Here is a 20,357-nt window from a genome sequence, read left to right on the forward strand (position 1 = left end):
AATCAACACAGACAACGAAATTTAAAAAAAAAAAAAAAAAAAAAAACCCATTTCACATACATCAAATACAGACAGTAAAACGCAAAAACACATGTCAAGAACCCGTAATTACAGATGGGTTTTGAGCAGATTGTTCTGTCTTCTTTGTTTCTTCTGGATTTTCTACTGGAACAGAGTTTACAGAGGAATTAGTATGGTTTGTTGGTATGTCGATTCTTCCATCGATACAAGAAGAAAATTTCCTTTCAACCCAACCTTCCAAATCATACTGGCCATGACCCATGATTGTTTTTCCAGAGCAGATCCGTCCAACCATCCCTGCAATGACACCTAATATGATGATCACAGCTAGAACAGCAATGAGTGGGCCTACTGATCCGTGGCCCGAGTGAGTCGAGTAAGCTTGCTGTGTTACAGAAAATGGTGGCGGTTGTTGCTGAAGTTCTGACATTTTTCTGAAACTTGCTTGAGGTTTTGACTCTTGGGGTTAAATTTTTGGAGTTTTTGGGTTGGATTTGGAAACACTCAAAGAGAGTTCATTTGTTCTAAGATCCATGAATAAATAGCCATAGAACCCTGTTTCTTTCGGGTGTAATTAAAACAGTGGAGAGCGAAAATTGGTTTTGGAAGAAAGGAGAGAACCGAGGGAAGTGTGAAATACATACGAAAAAATCGAAGTTTTGTTTTACGCATCTCGAGGTCTTTTGGACGGTGGAAGAGACTTAATATAAAAAAAATACTTTCCTTACTTAGTAAGATTTTAAGCCTTATTAAAAGGGCCGTTTTACTCCACTAGATTACCACATTAGCAATCCATCACCACAACCCTATATATATAGGGAAATGTTCAGCACCCTAAGTTTTACCACACACTTTAACAAACGTTTTTTGTCCTACATGGGTTAGAAGTTTTGGATTGGGCTGATTTTTGGTGAGGATGATCTCTATGATTAGAAGATCATCCTCCCCAAAAATCAGCCCATTCCGAAATGTTTAGCCCCATGTTTACACGTGAAAAATCGTGGACCGTCCATTTTTTATAAATCATTTTTGATGGGGTTAGAAGTTTTGGAATGGGCTGATTTTTGGTGAGGATGATCTCCTCACCATAGAGATCATCCTCACCAAAAATCAGCCCATTCCAAAACTTCTAACCCATGTAAGACAAAACACGTTTGTTAAAGTGTGTGGTAAAACTTAGGGTGTTGAACGGGACCCATATATATATATATATATATAGGGTCCCTTTCAGCAACAAACATTTTGGCAAAACATTTTCAAAACATGGGTTAGAGGTTTTGGATTGGGTTGATTTTTGGTGAGGATGATCTCTATGGTGAGGAGATCATCCTCATCAAAAATCAGCCCATTCCAAAACTTCTAGCCCCATGTTTACAAGTTGAAAAATTGTGGACCGTCCATTTTTTGTAAATCATTTTTGATGGGTTAGAGGTTTTGGAATGGGCTGATTTTTGGTGATGATGATCTCCTCACCGTAGAGATCATCCTCACCAAAAATCAGCCCATTCCAAAACCTCTAACCCATATTTTGAAAAATGTTTTGCCAAAATGTTTGTCAAAATGTTTGTTGCTGAACATTTCCCATATATATATATATATATATATATATATATATATATATATATATCTATATATATATATATATATAGGATTATGATCCGCATACACATAAAGCTACAACGCGTTTTGTCTTATATGGGCAAAAATATTTGGAATGGGCTGATTTTTTGTGAGGATGATCTCTATGGTGAGGAGATCATCCTTGCCAAAAATCAGCCCATTATGAAACTTCTAGCCCCATGTTTACAAGTTGAAAAATTTTAGACTGTCCAATTTTTGTAAATCACTTTTGATGGAGTTAAAATTTTTGGAATGGAATGATTTTTTGCAAGGATGATCCTCTCACCACAGAGATCATCCTCACAAAAAATCAACCCATTCCGAACCTTTTTAACCATATAAGACAAAAATGTTGTAGCTTTATGAGTAGCTTTTTGTGTCTACGGAACCCCACCCATATATATATATATAGGGGACAGTTCGATGGACGTCTTTGAAACCATATGAGAAATCCATGTTTTTCAACTATTGGATTTTGAGAAACAAACTGCTGAAATTCTGTCAGACTTCATTTCCGAATGAAAAACAGAGTTTTAGATTATTTAAAACAACTCTCTCGTTTTTTTTTTAATATATAAAACCGACTCTTTCTCTGTTTCTATTAACCTTTCTCTCGACAGAACTTCGTTTCCTTCTCTTCTCTCTCGATCGATTGAAACCACAGGAAATAGAATGAAAACCCAACCCTTCACTCTCTCTCTCTCTCTAAGCAAATGGAAGGAAACTACATTAATTTGAGAAATAAAAACTTCTACAAAATAGATTTTAAAAGATCAAATTAACAATTTTGATAATTTCACACATATAATATTATTTACAATCTTTGAATCTAAAGAAACAACACAAAATTTATGTGTGATCCGCAATGAATCCAAACATTTATAGCTATGATGCCCCTATCAATTAATTGGGTCCCCAACAATTCAAGTACATAACTTTTCTCAAAGACTCCTCCGATTGTTTAATCTTCTCCCCCTCATCTTATTTATGATTACAGAAGTAGATTGAGAAGATAGTCTATTGGCTTTAGAAAATGATCTAAGATTGGTCTTCGCGTGTTGATGTATTTATCTAAAAGCGTAATTCCATCTACAGAAACCTTGATCTTTTAGAGTCTCAACAACTCCCATAGTTGTTGCCACGATCCATGCTTTGTTCATCCAACTCATCTTTTCTTCTTATTCTCTCTTGATTCAGAAAGCTTTCTCTGTTTTTTTTTGTTTGTTTGTTTTTCGAATGAGCGAAGGATTTGGAGGATATATATATATGGGTAGCGTTCAATGGCAAACTTTTTGGCAAAACATTTTTCAAAACATGAGTTAGAAGTTTTGGAATGGGCTGATTTTTGGTGAGGATGATCTCTACGATGAGGAGATCATCCTCACCAAAAATCAGCCAATTCCAAAACTTCTAACCCATGTTTACTAGCTGAAAAATTGTGGACCGTCCATTCGGAAATGACGTCTAACAGAATCTCAACCATTTGTTTCTCAAAATCCAATAGCTGAGAAACATGGGTTTTTCATATGGTTTCAAAGACGTCCGTCGAACAGTCCCCATATATATATATATGACTTCATCCAATATTTTGAAAATGGACGATAAATGAATTTCCACCTAACTCCCAAATTTAAATTTAAAAGAACAATGATTTTTTGATGTCCCTCTCTTACATACAGTCTCCATGCCCTTTTACAGAATCGTAGATCATTTGCCTAGGGATATGAAGAATCATAAATATTTTTCTTGTATATCCCGAGGCAAATGATCTATGGTTCTTAAATGGGGAATCAGATTATCATGACTCAAATTAAGATTCAACATTGAAAAATAACATTTTTTTTTTTTTTTTTAACATTGTCTTATACGATTCTAGAGTATTGGATCATGGTTTTGATACCACAAGTTGAGCCCAAGGATCCTTACTAACTTCGTAAGGCCAATTCGGCTCCTTAAAACATTTCAAATGGAAGAACTTTTGCATTAGCTTTTAGATTACATCAAATTATGAAATAATAAAAGCATCTTTCTTCAAATGTTAACTTCTTTGAGAATTGAGTCTTGACCCTGAAAATTTAGTAGGATTTAGGTTGACTAATGATAAAATGACTCGCTAAAACAAATGTGATTTGTATCATTGTTGATGTGGCAAGTCCATAGAACCATAGATCTTTTTCCTTGTGTATCCCAAAAAACAAAAAAAAAAAAGATCTATGCTTCTGTACATTTGCCACGTCAACTGCATATCGATCGAGTACGTTTTTTCAAGTCAGATTATCACGACTCTTTAGGTTTTAATTAGAGATGCAAAATTTGAAAATATAATGATTTCTATTATGATAAAAAATTAATAAATAAATTTTAATAATAAACATTTAATGTCATGGATTTCAAATTTTTATGGTATGTTTTCTATTCATAGGTCATGCATTGGCATGATGTCACGATAGCTTAGTTGGTAAAATCTTTAGATGATGATACCATAGACTTGGGTTCGAATCCCTCCAGCACCGACTTGACTTAACGAACTCATTAAAATAGATTTACCAATAAATAAAAAAGATGTCATGATATATCTAATTAAATCCTACATGCATTTAGTGGAAGGATATTTTCTAGGACTCGTCGACGAGAGTAATTCATGGAGTCGATAATTTTTCTCTTCCAAAATATTATTTCTTTTATAAATATTTAAGAGTTGTGATGGAGTAATGTGGAGGATATTTCTCACTAGGAACTGAGGGGTGACACGTGGCACCTATGGATTCGAGTTTGGTATGGATATAGAAGGGTAAAATCGGTAGTGGGATCCAATTAAGTCCTAAGGTCTCATCTCTATATATATAGATGGACAAATGAGCTAAAAGGTATGATTTTCTCCCCTCTCCAAATTGAACTCATTTTTGTACTAAATCTCTGACTTCGGCATCGGAGTGGTGTCGTTGTAGGTACACCTAGGAGAACGAGGAGAGGGGATCGCAAGGTGGCATCTGAGATCGAAAAGTAGAGCGAAAATCCGCATCTACAAGTAACATTCAAATTAACATTGTTTGAGACATTGGTGTGCACATAACCATAGATGCTTTTCACTCGTATCTCGATGAAAAGCATCTATGGTCTTATAAACACATCCACGTCGGTAATGTCTGTAGCGATGTCTATTTCATCGTTACTTCAACATTTTCCAATATTTAAAGTGATCCAACCAACTTGAGCCAGGTGCAGTTGAGGTCTTAACAATTACAATTTTACAATAAATTGAAAAAAATTGGTGTGGCAATAGCAACTCTCTTTTTAAATAGATATGACATTTATTTTCTCATTTATCGATAAATAAGTTCTTCTCACGATATAAAAATGATAAAATGAGACGATAATATAGTGAGAGAATCTATTACGTCATTTAAAAAAACTGCTGCGTCACAACGACTAGTTTCTCTTTCTCAAGCTGTCTTTACAGGTTGGCAGTGGCAGAGAGGCGTAAATTCGACTTACTTCCAAAACTATCCTACGCGCGTAGACTGTATTGTAGACTAATTTGGAGTTTGAAGTATTTGTATAAGGGTCCCTATCCGTGGCCAACAGTTTGGCAAACATTTTGGCAAACACTTTTTCAAAACATGGGTTAGAGGTCTTGGAATGGGCTGATTTTTGGTGAGGATGATCTCTACAGTGAGGAGATCATCCTCACCAAAAATCAGCTCATTCCAAAACTTCTAACCCCAATTTACAAGTTGAAAAATCGTGAACCGTCCATTTTTTGTAAACCATTTTTGATGAGGTTAGAAGTTTTGGAATGGGCTGAGTTTTGGTGATGATGATCTCCTCACCATAGAGATCATCCTCACCAAAAATCAGCCCATTCCAAGACCTCTAACCCATGTTTTGAAAAATGTGTTTGCCAAAATGTTTGCCAAACTGTTGGCCATTGAACGCTACTCTTTGTATAAATTGATTTTTTATTTTAATTTTAAAATAATAGATTTGTTATGAAAATTATTATAATTTTTTTTTTCACATAAATATATTTTATATGTTTCGAAAAATAAAGTGCTCCCAATCCTATAAACATGAAATCAAACCATAGTAATTTCTTAGAGATTCATACATATCCCAATAACAATCATCTTCAAGATATTTATTTTAAGTATAAATTTCAACAGTTGAATTTTATGTTTAAATTATTAAGCTAGTATTTTGTTCTCCCATTATTATTATTATTTTGTTGTTCGACAAATATATTTGTAAAGAATTCAACAACTCGATATTGACGAGAGGGATTTACACCTCGATCTCTTTTGTATCATCACCAAAGACTTTACCAACTAAACACTAGCTGACAGATGCACTAAACTAATTAGTATATGTAGACACCTCAATTTGAATAGACCAAATTTGAAAAAAAAAACATATTTTTGTCAAAAAATCGTTAATAGATTTAAGGGGGTCCAAATCTTCAAAATTCGACGTTTTATTTAAAATAAAGATTTTAAGACTTCTAAATAGTCCTATGGGATCATTACAAGACTTACATAATTTCTAAAACTCACTTCCTACCATAAACCTAAACCACACCACCTCAATCCTAAATTAAATCCAATTCTATACATTACCCTAACTCAATCAAATCCAATTCAACCCAACCCTTAAGCCTATTGAACCTAAACCAATCTTAAATCCAACCCAACCTAAACTAATATCTAATATCTAAATCTATAGAATTCAAATTCAAAATCATTCTCCTAACACATTTCTTAAATCACTCCACCACCTTATCCTACCCTACTTTATCCTACAATTCTTTCAACACATTCATTAAATTATTCTACCACTTTATTTTACCCTACTCTTTCGTACCATTCTCCCAACACATTCCTTAAACCACTCCCTAAATCACTTTACTATCCTATCCTATCCTACTTTACATCTAACCTACCTTGCACATGTCATTATGACAACGAACCTCGTAAAATCCTAAAACAAATTTCATTTTTACCTTCATACAATTAAATAATTCAAATGAAAAATAAAACAAACAAAACGTCATTTTCTTTTATTTTTAGGATTGAACATTTTTATCCTTAAAAATAATCCCCCAACTCTATATAAACTCAATCTTCTCACAAATTCATACACTTTCACACCCCCCCCCCCCAAGTCATCTTTCTCACACTCTGAAGTCATCAGTCACCCACTCTCAACCTCCTTAAAAACACACTTTCAGTCTCGTTGAAAATATACTATCAACCCCCTTTCAATCTAAAATTTCTACTTACCTCAATTATCTTTTTTTTTTTTTTCAAAAATCTTACATAAATGCATCATCATCAAGAATATCAAGAAGGAGAACAAGAATAAATAATATAAACTTCATGGTAAAGTGTAGTAAGAAATAATTCCCCCCTCTTCTTTCTCCATCTCTTAACCTCATTTTTTCACTTTTTTATTTTTGATTTTTTTTGGAGTTTTATCTCCATAAAAATGTAAATATTTATGGTCTAGTCACCATGAGGTCTCTCTCTTAATGAAGTGACCCCCCATGATCTAGACTTGAAATAAAAGCCTTTAAAATTTGAGGGTACAAAATTTCATTTTCAATAATTTTCTTTTAGATTTCTAAAAAAATGAAAAAATGACCATGCCATAGGTTACTACCCAATGTGGGGGAAATATGGTGTCTAACACTTTCTCTATCTTGTAAATGGGCCCTTTCACCTAGATCTTAAGTAGACTAATTTCTTATCTGTACGAGAATCACTACAAAAATGATTTTTCAAAATTATTTTATGGGTATCCATTCATACCATTTTTCTAGGTATTCATACCATTTTTCTAAAAATGAATGATGACGACTCCCAATGCAAGTAGTAGAGATCTTCGAAAATGAAAATCCATGCCTACAATATATATAAAGAAGGTCGAGATCAATGAGAATAAGAATGTTGACAACCTCTCTCACAATGATTAGCAATCGTTAGATCCATCTCAATCCAACAATTGAGATATAAAAAATAAATAAAAATAAAAATAAAAAACCAATGAACTCTTTCTCTAATTCCTCTCTCTCTCTCTCTCTCTTTCAATATTGTCACACACAATCATGAGTGTGAAAATGCAAATATAACAATTGAAATTTATTTTAGAGATATGTGATGCATTCTTGGGATATCTTTTGTGTCCTGATTGTTGGATTTTGCACAACATGGTCGGGATTATATGTAATCATATGAGTTTCTTTTTCATGAGTGTAAGGATCTCAACCCTTAATTATAAAATAGTTTTATATTTACCCTTTAATTCATTTTCTATTGAACTTGATTTGGGTTTGATATGGATTTGATCCGGTAAAGATCCAATTTGATAATGTATCGATCAACCATGTCCCGTATCTCATATTCCCCACTACGAAAAAGAAATGTTGGAAAATATATAATTTATCTTATACATTTTATCTAAATATATCAAGATTATCTATATTTTGTATATCAAATCAAATTTGTTTTCATTGGGATCCGATCTAATTGTTATTGAATTGGATTTGAATCCTAATATTGAGATCCAGTAAAATCCAAATCCAATGAAGATATGTTCTAATTTTTATCGAATAAATCCTGATTTGATCCAAACCCGCTCCATCAACAGCCCTACCTAAAAGAACCCCTTTTTGAAGTTATCTATAATTTTTTTTAAATAATGGATGAATCAGCTTTATTAAAAAGTAAAAAAGAGGATTAATCATGTTTAAGCTTTAAAATTTAAAAGCTTTTTCTTTTTGTGAAAAAGTATAAGGTGGGCCTTAAGACCACTTGTTAGTTTGGTGAAGGTTGACACATACTTTGGATTAAACATAATTAACTCATCTTAATAAATTCCAATCAATCAAAAGCAAACATGATCAAGATATGGCACACTATTTGGATTATTTGTATTAATAATTTTTGGGATAATCTATCCAGTTTTGATCATCTATATGATAACGATAAAGCATGAAGATTTGTATATTTTAATAATTTTTTTAGAACTAACGAGTAATTAGTAAGGCTATCAATGGGTTGGGCTTTTATAGGCCTGACATAGACTGGGTTTGGGTACTCTAACTCTTTTGATTTTGGTCTGGCTAGCTGTTGTGTACTAGGCCCATCATTAGATAGGTCGGGTTTGGGCTAAGATTTGGAGGCCCGACTAGGAGTAATCCAAACTCAGCCTGGCTCATTGACATACTAATTAGCCTTAATTACCACTCTTCATCGTGTTTGTATCTTAACTAACCTCCTTTTGCAATGAAATTGATTCGGGGCCTTTATTCGGTAAGTATTCCAAACTTCCATTATGGATCCGTGCATTGGGCATACGTGTTTATATATGGAGGTATCTAGGTACTAATATTTGTTTATTATCTTGAGGTGACACATGGTACGATTCAGAATAAAATTATATTTTTGTGCACACAATCCATTACTAAACATCATAAATGATCCATCTTCATTATATAATAAAGACACAACACGATCTCATAAGTACATTTAATAAGTACCTAGACCAAGTGTACAAGTTCGAGATTTAGTTAACGGATCCACATTTTTTCCTAATCTCTCCGTTTTGTCCTGTAAGAATACCAACATAGCCCAACTTCACCATTGATGCCGCGAAGTCATTATTGAACATATAAGGGTACATACTATAGTAATTAACCATTGAGGCTGCCCTAGGGTCCTTCATAAGGGCTTGGTCTGATTCAAGAAGCCCTGTTTTGGTCATGAGGTTCTTAAAATACAAATTGTCAAATTTGTTAACAGTTACAGAATCGAGAGGTGCAAGGTTGCTGTTCGCGTCTTCATCTGGGCACATGGTTTGCAAACTTTGGAGCATTGATGTGTCAAGCATTGGGTCAGGCTTACCCGAGCCTTTGTAGTCGAAGAGCCTTGGCCTGAAAGTGAAGCATTGGGCAAAACCAATGGTGTGTGCACCTGGAAATCCATGTTAAGCTTAGAAAAATTATATTTTGTTTTTCTATTTTAAAATTTTCAAAACTTTATTAATTTTTTTAAAATAACACCATAATATTTACAAAAATGCCATTGCACAATGAAAAAAATTACTAATCAGACTAATTTTTGGTGCAAATGAAAGTGGGGTCCAACACTTCGGGATCAGTGGGATGTGGGCTAAGCATCATGAATTCAATGCTTTTGAATGAATATGCATGTGGAATTTTTTGAGGTGTGGTGGGATCATGGTTTTAAAACTCATTTTGACATCTTGTCTTGTTCATGAACGAGACTGAGTCGTCTCGGATGAGTTTTCCGATACATTTGAGTTGTCCTGTTGAACAATGAGAATAAATGAATTGGGGTTTTAAATCTTGCTCGATACCTTTGACTTGTCTATCTGTCTCGTTCGTGGATGATACTGAGACATATAGGATGAGTCCTCTCAGTCTAGGACGAGATTTAAAACCATGGGTAGGATTCCTGAAATTAAATAACCATAGGGTGATCAAAGATTAGGGTAAATAATTAGGGTTGCAGCTTTTGTGGAATGGACTCGGTTTTTAGGTTCACTTTGAGCCCAACCCAAACTCAAGTTCACTTAACCCAAACGTAATCCAGCCCGAATATGGGTTAAGATTCTTCACCCATTCAACTTAGGTTAGCTTGAATTGGCACAAAAGAATGTAAAACCAAACCCTAGCATCAACCCAATCGAACTTTTGGTGGGAATGAGAAATCTCATCAACCCAGGTTTAAAAATGTATAGCAGAGGTCAATCCGAAGTCGGATTGAGTGGGTCGGACTCTCCGCTACAGTTTGTTTTCCAAAAAATAGGAAAGATTAAACCATGAATTTTTGGCCCTCCGCTCGATGGAATAAAAAAAAAAATCAGCCTAATTGGTAATTTCAAAACAATCGATTCAAAATGGTGAGAAAAATAGGTTGACTTTAGAAATCGTGAGGGTTCAAATCCCTCTATTCCCATGAAGAAAGCCCATTTTACTCCTTCACCATGATGTACTTTTTTTCTTGTTCTGAGCCTATTTATGGGCCAGGCTGGGTCACTTGACAGGGCACTCTCGCAAGCCCCGAGTGTGACCCTAAAGTCTAATCGAGCCTAGCCCGATTCCTAAATGGGCATAATAACAGTACCCAAACCCCGTCCACAGCGAGCCAGAACAGACTAAACCTAATTCTAGGTTCAACAAAGAGTTGGGCCAAAAGATGTGGCACCGGAGATATCGAAGTGCACGAAGTAGAGAATAGAGGTTGAAGGAACCTGAGAGGACCACAACATCCTTGAAATCAAGACCCTTGGAGGTGAACTTGGCTGTAATGTTTTCAAGTGGCTCAAAAGGTGATGGTATTTGCTCATTTGCTGCCTTCTCGCTAGCTGTTATCCCATCTTTCCTACCTAATGGCACAGCCCAATATGGTCCTCCTGTCTGGAAAAAAAATAAAATCATATTATTATAAAAACCAAACCGATGATTGGACCAAAAATTATAAAATTGATCAGACCTTGATCTATTACTGGTTCATTTTGGTTGGGCCGATTTGCATTAATTAATGAATTTTAAAAATATAGGCTTGACTTAAGAGAGTCAATTCAACTACTTAATAATCACAAGTTAATTATATATATATATATATATATATATATATATATATACGATCGTAGCTTTTGTTTAGACCTTAATAGTGATTGGGCTATTAATGGATTCAGTGCCGGCTGGACCAGGCCATGATCAACCTGGTCTGGGTAGTCTTACTAGGTCCTATAAATTATTGGGCTAATTCAGATTTAGGGTTTAGCAAATGCTCTCGAGCTAGGCTTGGACCGAGACCCTGATTCAGGCCATATGGACTGCGACATTGGCCCCTCTAGAGGTCATGGACGATACAATAATTAAAGTGTTCCTTACAAGATAGATGGCCTCGCTTACTGCAAGAGCTAATATATCAACACAAGAAACCGTCGATGGACAAACTCTTTCGATCTCAGCCTTTATGTTGTCGATGACCTCAAACCCTCTAATTGAATTACGATTCGGAAATGCATTTTTCTCCCCCTTAAATGTGCTTGTGTCATCAAGTAATATCGATCCATCGCATCCCTATAACACAAATTTTTAGTCATCGACATGCAAATGATAAAAAAAAATAAAAAATTCAACCCTTACAAATGATTTGATAACAAATATCATTACATCAACAATACAATCGTGAAATTGTAATCGAAGAAGAGATGCAGCCATCCTCGTTTCTTTTCTAATAGCCCACCATACGACATTTCTAACGATCATTCTCATGTCAGGACATGTATTATCGTAGAAATTATAATTAAGTTGGTTATTGTAATTATTATTATTAACTGGGAAGGATTGAAGAGGGCTCAAAGTTAAGATGAGGAAGAACAAAAGAATGGTGAAATGGGTAGTAGATGGTTTGTGACCCATTTTTGATCTGAGTATGAGAAGTAGTGATGGAGGATTGGGTGATTTATATGCAAAAAGTTAGGGAGGATTGAAGTGATTTCATTGGTTAGAACTAGAGAGTGGCAATGCCACTATAATATAGCCGCCAACATCTTATAATTATATAATCTAACTCATATATATCATCATCATCAAAGGCTTATCTTAAATATATGGATCGAATGGTTCCTTAAATTTTATATAAATCCCATATTTTCGCTTATTTTACTTTTATTGAAGTGTAACTCCAAAAATATTATAAGTATACTTAATATTATTATTATCATCAGCATTATCATCATCATCATCATAGTTTTAAAACTAGTTGAGTTGACTCAATTCATATGGATTTAGAGGTTAATTAGCTGCAAACTTGTTAGAACCAACTTGGTCAAGTCAGCTAAAAAATGCTTTGAGTTGGGTCAGAAAATCTACCGAGTTATTTGGCTATTTTGTTCTCTACATATATATATTTTAAAATATTTATAACCTTAATTAATATATTTAATTGGACTCATTGAAATCAATTAGAGTTTTTTTTACTTGACTCAACTCAGTGGACATTTGAATCAAGTTGAGTTTTTGAGTTTTAAAACTATGATTATTATTATCACTGACCATAATATTTGGATGGTGGTTCATATTAATATAATTATTTTAAGGATGGCTTAGGCATGCACCTCCATGTTCTAGTTAATATTTGATATACCCATGTTTTCAAACAAATGACATACCCCCTTAGCAAAGCCATTGATTTTTCTCTCAATTATTAATCATCTTCGAGCCCCTTCAACTTCTAGGATAAATTATTTTTAACCTATTCAAACTTGACTTTAATCCTTCGTCTTCAACCTCATCCTCAACCTTTTGTAGAAAACATCTAATGTAACCAAAATTCCGTTATCTTCTACTTTCACAAATTCATTCTTAAAAAATAAAATCCTATTTATTTTGAAATAAATATGATGGGCTCTAATTGAAGAATCAAGAATTTTATGATTAAAGGTTGAAAATGAGAGCATTTTGGGTTATGAATCATGATACACTACCTATTTTGGACATGCCTTCAACACTGCACTAATGTGGCAATACACAAATAACTCTAGATTTATTTCCTCGAGAAACATATTAAAAAAATCAACAGTTTGACAGTATAACACAGACAATCCATCATTTTCCTTAGGTTATTTTGTTAGCATCTCGAAATAAAAAGGTCATATTTGGGAATTATGTGACCCAAAAATATATGGATATCTCAAATAATATAAAAAACATGGAAGGGTAGGTCTAAATTGTAAGATAATATGATGCATCATATTATGATATGAGATACATCGTATCATCTCAAAAGGAAGGTAGTGTTGAAGAATAATATATGTAACAATATCAATTAGGATATTCAACATTAGGAAGTTCTAATAAATTAGAATATTTATGTTAGACTAGTTTCCTTATTTTGGTTGATGTAATCCCTGTAAATTTCCTATTAGAGCTCATGTAATATTCATCTAAGAATCTCAATAAAAATCAGATTTCTACATGGTATTAGAGCTTAAATTCCAATGAGTACATAAATCTTGGAGATAGAAATCTGATTTTTATTGAGATTCTTGGATGAATATTACATAAATCCTAATAGGATATTTATAGGGATTATATCACCCAAGATAAGGAAAGTAGCCTAACATAAATATTCTAATTTATTAGAACTTCATAATGTAGAATATCGTAATTGATATTATTACATATATTATTCTCCAACACTATCTTCCTTTAAGATAAGATACATTGATATGATACAATGTATCTCATATATCATAATATGATGCATCATATTATCTTACATAAATAACATTTATTTTAATTATTAGGAAAGAAAATTAAAAAAAAAACCTTTTTCATCTGTTGTTGTTGTTGTTGTTATTATTATTATTATTATTATTTGAATTGGATTCATTATGGTTATGTGTAAGTTAAATATATCAGGTCATGTTCTCACAAAGATTTGAACAAATATTATATTTTATGGTCCTGTATTTCACAGTAATCAAGCAAATATCATACTTATATGATAAAATGTTTGACAAGTAGGACTGTAAATTAGGCCCTCTTGAAAAAACAAAGATTTAGTGCCTTCATGGGATTTGGTTCAACCCAAAGTCCTTTCTTCTACTTCTCCCCCTCCAGAAAAAAAGAAAAAGAAAAGAAGAAATGGGCGATTTGAAAGTTGAAGAAGATACAATCAAGATTGAAAATGAATGTAAAAATCGGGTTGATTGTTTAGAGAGAAAATCAAGGGTTTTCGGCTAGAGGTTGAAAATGAGGGTATGTAGGTCATTTAAATTTGTTCAGAGAAAAATACCTAAGTCAAGGGGCATATCATCAATTTGAAAACAACTGTGTATCTCTAATATTAATGACCAAAATATGGAGGGGCATGAATTCAGTAGGATAAAAATATTGACCAAAATATTAGATGGTCCTTCAGATTCATCGCTCTAAAGCATTGGGTGGGGAACTACGTACAAAGTTGAAGGATGTTTAATTAGTATTTAAACTTTAAACACGTGCGAAATATGACTAACAAATGCGACAAAACCTTAGTGTTCGACAAGTCAGAAATTATAAATTACTATTCTCTTCTTCTACAAGAAAAAATAAATTAATTAAAAGAGAATTTTCATTGTCAGATTAATTATTTATTATCACACACCAAACAGATAAATAAATATGGAAGGGGAATAACATTTCTTTTCTTTCGAGTTGTTCTAAACTGACTTCCTTTGACACTGTGATGACATGGTATGATAGAGAAGTATAGATTTTTTTCTCAAAATACAAGACAAAAAAATCTATGGTTCTCTACCTACTGCCATGTCATTGCAATGTGCAGAGAATCATAGATTTCTTATTTGTATCTCGAGAAAATTAATTTATGAATCTCTGCACACTACCATGTCAACATAGTGTTGAACACGGTGTTGAAGGAAGTCAGTTTAGAACGACTATTTTTCTTTCTTTCTCAGTTAAATCTATTTTTCAAACAAAAAATTAGAGGTAGGTGAGAGCACCGATTTAACTTTATTATCTTTCCTCTCCTCCTTTTTTTTAATAATAAAATCTCTCAAATTTTACTATATTTTCTCTTTTATCTCCTTTTTTCAATAACACCTCTTTAACTTTACTATTTTCCTCTTTAACCCCACATACCGGAGGCACGGGCAAACTCTAGTGTTTGTATAAATAAAGTTGTCACAATTTGTTGAAACTTTCCAAATCTAATAAGAAATTATTATCCATCCTTGGGTGCAGATTGCGGGCTTTTCTTGTAATCTCTCTCTCTCTCTCTACTATGAAAAGGAGATGTTCTTCTTCATAGACCCTAAGAGGAAAAGATTAATTGGCAATTATTTTTTTTGGTGTGCATTAATTTCTATTTGATGTATTATACTTAATTTCATTAATTGATGAAATAATGATAAATTGGTGTGGCAATAGAAGTTCTTGAATAAAATAAGAGTCTTTCATTATGTAGACTCCTAATATCATTATTATCTTATAAATTCTTCCTTTTTCAGTTCTCAAAACTTTCTCCACATAACTTTAGCAACATCTTTACATATTTAATTCTCATAAAAAAATTTATTTCAAAGAACATAAATATATTATATGTCAAAAGATCGTACATCACATCGAATAAGGAAACTAATGATCACGACAAAACATGTATTACTAAGATGAATCTTAACCATGGGACATTATATTTTAATGGTCAGGATTGCATGTTTTTTTATATATTCTTTTTCAAGAGTCCACAACCCAAATACAAAGTTGTTTTCTCAATGGACACCAACGTCATCCCATTGAGATAGGTGGTTTGGTCTTCCACCTCTTAGAAGAACCATAGGTCCAAAATCAGATCAATTGAGTTTTATTCTTAGTCACCCCACTACATTACCTTTTCTCTTTATTACTTGTTAGTTGAACTTATCTATTTTTTTAAAATATATATATATATATGCCTAATAACCTTTTCACTATCATGTTTTTAAGAGCAATAAGACATTATTTATGATGATGTGATTCTTATAGGATATGCACACCAAAGAATAAAATACAAAATTAACCGTTTTTAGGTCAACGTCACTCACTGAGTTTCTTAAAATAATTAGCACAAGAAGTCACCAATAAAATGTTCACATATAAATTCTTTATGGGTCACGATCCCTTGACTCCTAAGAACGACTCATGAAAAACACATATGATCCCAACCCTTTAATGCAAAATCCAATGGTTGAGATTTATCCTCAGGATAAGTATCTCTAAGATTTGTGTTATCAAGATACTCATAAATCTCAACCATTGGATTTTGTGTTTAATTATTATTATTTACATTTTTATGTTTTTCAAATGTTCCTTGATTATATAAATCTTTTCTTCTAATAAATCATGAAAATGTAAAATGTGATTATATTTTGGTGAGAAAAATCAAGATTTTTCGGTTAGAGGTTGATGAAAAGGTTATATAGGGCATTGTCATTAATCTATAGGAGAAGACCTAAGTCAATGGGCATAGGGGCAGATTGACAGAGCCAGGATTTTCTTTGGGGGTGGGGGAAAACCATATTTGATTGACAAGACTCCAGAGCTTGAAGATGATTGATTTTGGGGAGAAATTTCTAAGGGTTTTTGCTTAGAGGTTGATGAAAAGGGTATTTAGGTCATTTATCATTAGTCTATAGGAGAAGACCTAAGTCAATGAGGAATGGGCAGACCGACAAAGCCAAGATTTTCTTGAAGAGGGAGGTTCGTGACAAACCATGGTTGAAAATGGTTTTTACTTAAAAAAAAAAAAAAAAAAGATAAAATAATTTTCCTTCTTTTATTTTACACAAAAATATTACATATAGCTGAAAAGCTTGGCCAAGTTTTTGACCAAACTCAGTGTATTTTCAAGCAGAATCAATGATTTATTGAGCTGACTCGACAAATTGGTTCCGTCAAGTTTTGGGTCCAAGTCACCGCGATATCCAATCAAGTTGAGTCAACTTCATGAGTTCTAAAAGTATGGTACTCCTAGGTGCAATCAAATGGTGGAATTCAGATTCCCACAACCATTTTCCCAAGGAATCATATTCCCTTGATAATGAATTCCTTACAATCATGCTGACCTTATTTTCCAATGAATTGTGCAAGAATATCAATGAGAAAATGGATTTCATGTTTCAACGATCGGGATCATGTATTTTTTCATGAGTCACGTGAGTCTGAACTCTGAACCAAAATACAAATGGGTGTAATCTCCAAAAAATACAACCCCTTGATGAGAAAACTATAATGTCAATCGCAACATACATCCATGAACAAATGCTACAAGCTAGGGGACAATGTATTAAAAGATGTTTCACATCTTCAACATCTTTTGCATAAAAACCAAAAATCCCAGCACTAAAAGATTATTTTCTTAAGATGATTCTTATCCCTTGAAGGAAGGCCCGGGCCGGCCATCCCATTGGCAGGCGACAACACTTGAATTCTTGATGCAGTGTTCAAGTTAGCAAGAAAAGCTTGCTTCGATTGAAGGGTGCCCTTAGTGTTTCCTCGAGGTCTTATAATATGTATTGCTAAACTTGTCAGCTGCAATGGTGTCTAGAGGAGCTAGACTGCTATTCACACCATCTCCATCAGCTCCGAAAATCTTTCAAAAACACTCCCAAAAAATATGCTTCATTGTTAAATACTACCTAAGAAACATTAGTCTTGTACAACAAGGAGTGCCTCAATTGATCCGACGATGACAGGGAAAACTTAGCCAAAACGAGGTCAACCAGCATTACGTGAATGAAAACTCTCCAAACAGCCTCAATTGCTTAGACAAATCATTCAAAAGCTCATATATTTGAAGAACTCGAGGATGTGTCCTGTCTCCTACAAGAAATTCATGAATCTTTCCTTCCACCTCTATCCAACTACATCCGGGCGTTTTATGAGCCCCGTGATGCTTCATTGTTTCTCTTGTATTCTCAACATCCTCCCATCTATTTGTGGCCGCATATATGTTCGACAAAAGCACGTAATTTTCATCATTTATGGGATCCAATTCAATGAGTCGCTGAGCTGCATATCCCCCAATCTCGGTGTTCTTGTGGGTTGTACAAGCACCAAGGAGAGATCCCCAAACACTAATACCGGGTTCGATTGGCATGCTATCTATAAACCTTTTAGCCTCCTCAACCCTTCCAGCTCTTCCTAGTAGGTCAACCATGCACGCATAGTGTTGCATTTGAGGTTCGATTCCGTGGTCTATACTCATAGAATCAAAAAATTTGTACCCTTCATAGATCAAACATCCATGTGAACATGCCATCAATATGCCAATTAAGGTGACCTCATTTGGTTTGACACCATCTTTCAACATTCCTCCAAATAATGAAATCGCTTCTTCAAAATGTCCATTTGCAGCATACCCATTAATCATTGCACTCCATATAACAACATCTCTCGGATAAATTCTACTAAAAACATAAGTAGCATCCACAAGGCTTCCGCATTTCATGTACATGTCCAAGAGGGCGGTCCCTATTGACAAATCACGATCGATTTCCATCCTATCAAGTAAGCAATCATATTCCTTTCCTTTCTCAAGAGCTCCAAATTGAGCACACGAAGAAAACACGCCAAGAAATGTAACCTTGTTAGGCTCTAATCCCAAATCCCACATTTGATTAAAGATTTCCAAGGCCTCCTTTGCATACCCATTCTTGGCATAGCCGTTAATTAAAGAATTCCAACACACGACATCTCTTTGATGGATTCCATTAAAGAGCTCGCGAGCTTCATCAACAAATCCACCTTTAATATACATATCTAACAAAGACGTCAACACTATAGTATTCATCACCATACCAGACTCTATCATGAACTCATGAGCCTGCCGTCCCATCTCAAAATCTCCTAATTGAGAACAAGCAGAAACCACACTTGCCATCGTAATTGGATTCGGTTTCACACCCGTTTCTTGCATCTGATGGAACAGTTCTAAAGCTTTGTCTGGAGCCCCATTTTGAGCGTACCCTGATATCATCGCCGTCCATAAAACGACATCCACTCCTTCAACTTTTTCAAACACCGATCGAGCCGAAACCAAATCCCCAATGCCAAAATACCCCAAAATCATCTTAGTGTGAGAGATAATATCCCTCTCGGGCATTTCATCATACAAATTGTGTGCTTCATTAAAGCACCCACATTTCAAGTACAATTCAAGAACACCATTTACGACATAAATATCTGAAGTAAACCCAGATTTCACAACATGGTTATGGATTTGTTCTCCTTCTAATAGGGCTTTCAAACTAGTACAAGCTTTCAGAACAAAAGGGTAGGTGAGGTAATTTGGATTGGTGCTTTGTTGATGCATATCGGCAAAAAAGAGTATGGATTGGTGGTGTGGTCCATTTTGGGCAAAACCTCTAATCATGGCTGTCCAAAGAAATGAACTTGGGTTTGGGATTTGGTGAAATATTGAACAAGCTAGACCCATTTGAGAGGAAGAGTTGCAGAAATCGACGAGCTTTGTGGATAGAAAGCTCGAGTATCTGAGGCCATTTGTGAAGAAAAATGAGAGGATTTGATTGAATTGGTGAATGTGAGTGATTGATTTCAACAAAGAGATGCATTTCTCTTCTGGGTTTTGGGGAGAGATTGATGAGTTAGGTATGGTAGTTGGCAGAGTTGCTCTTACTCTCATGGCGCCAAAATTATTTCGAAAAGAACAAAAGGTACTGTGTGATTTATTAAGATAGCTGCTATTGGCACTCTAGCTTTTACTTATTACACTTCAATTTCTGAAATTACTTCCCACACCTAAATTAGATATTAACACACACCATTCATACATTACAAAAGTTGGGATAAAATTATTAAACTTCAACATTATAACAAGTTCAAACAAATTCAGTAGTTATTTAAAAAAAGGGATTTCTCCCAAAATGAGCGTAACTTATGTCCAACTTCCGATTTTGATACACTGTTCATTTTAATTCCCAAAACATGCAAGAATCATTTTCCAACAAATTCGTTGGTAGGTATTTTTAATTTAAAATGACGAAATCATTGGTAAATTTAAAGTCAAAATATCCTTGATTTTAAAGTGACGAATTTTGAGGTATGAATGATGTATTTATAAAGAGTTGGACTAGCCTTACTAAGTTAGTAAGGATTTCACCCTCACTAAGGGCCCTTGGGC

At 34.0% G+C, this 20,357-nt stretch overlaps 1 protein-coding gene and 1 pseudogene across 1 annotated transcript; both read right to left on the reverse strand.

Annotated features, from left to right (window-relative positions):
• Window positions 1-9,201: 9,201 nt before the first annotated feature.
• LOC147403718 (peroxidase 10-like) lies at window positions 9,202-12,091 on the reverse strand. Its single transcript, XM_086437679.1, has 4 exons — window positions 11,843-12,091; window positions 11,558-11,749; window positions 10,912-11,077; window positions 9,202-9,608 (listed from the first exon to the last, which is right to left on the reverse strand). Exons 1-4 carry the CDS (start codon window positions 12,089-12,091, stop codon window positions 9,202-9,204), a joined length of 1,014 nt encoding a protein of 337 aa, XP_086293805.1.
• A 5,213-nt stretch (window positions 12,092-17,304) lies between these two features.
• On the reverse strand, window positions 17,305-19,858 carry LOC147403719 (pentatricopeptide repeat-containing protein At1g08070, chloroplastic pseudogene; annotated as a pseudogene).
• Between the last annotated feature and the right edge of the window lie 499 nt (window positions 19,859-20,357).

This window comes from Akebia trifoliata, chromosome 4 (genome assembly GCF_017979445.1).
Source record: "Akebia trifoliata isolate Shusen 1 chromosome 4, ASM1797944v1, whole genome shotgun sequence".
Classification (NCBI taxonomy): domain Eukaryota; kingdom Viridiplantae; phylum Streptophyta; class Magnoliopsida; order Ranunculales; family Lardizabalaceae; genus Akebia; species Akebia trifoliata.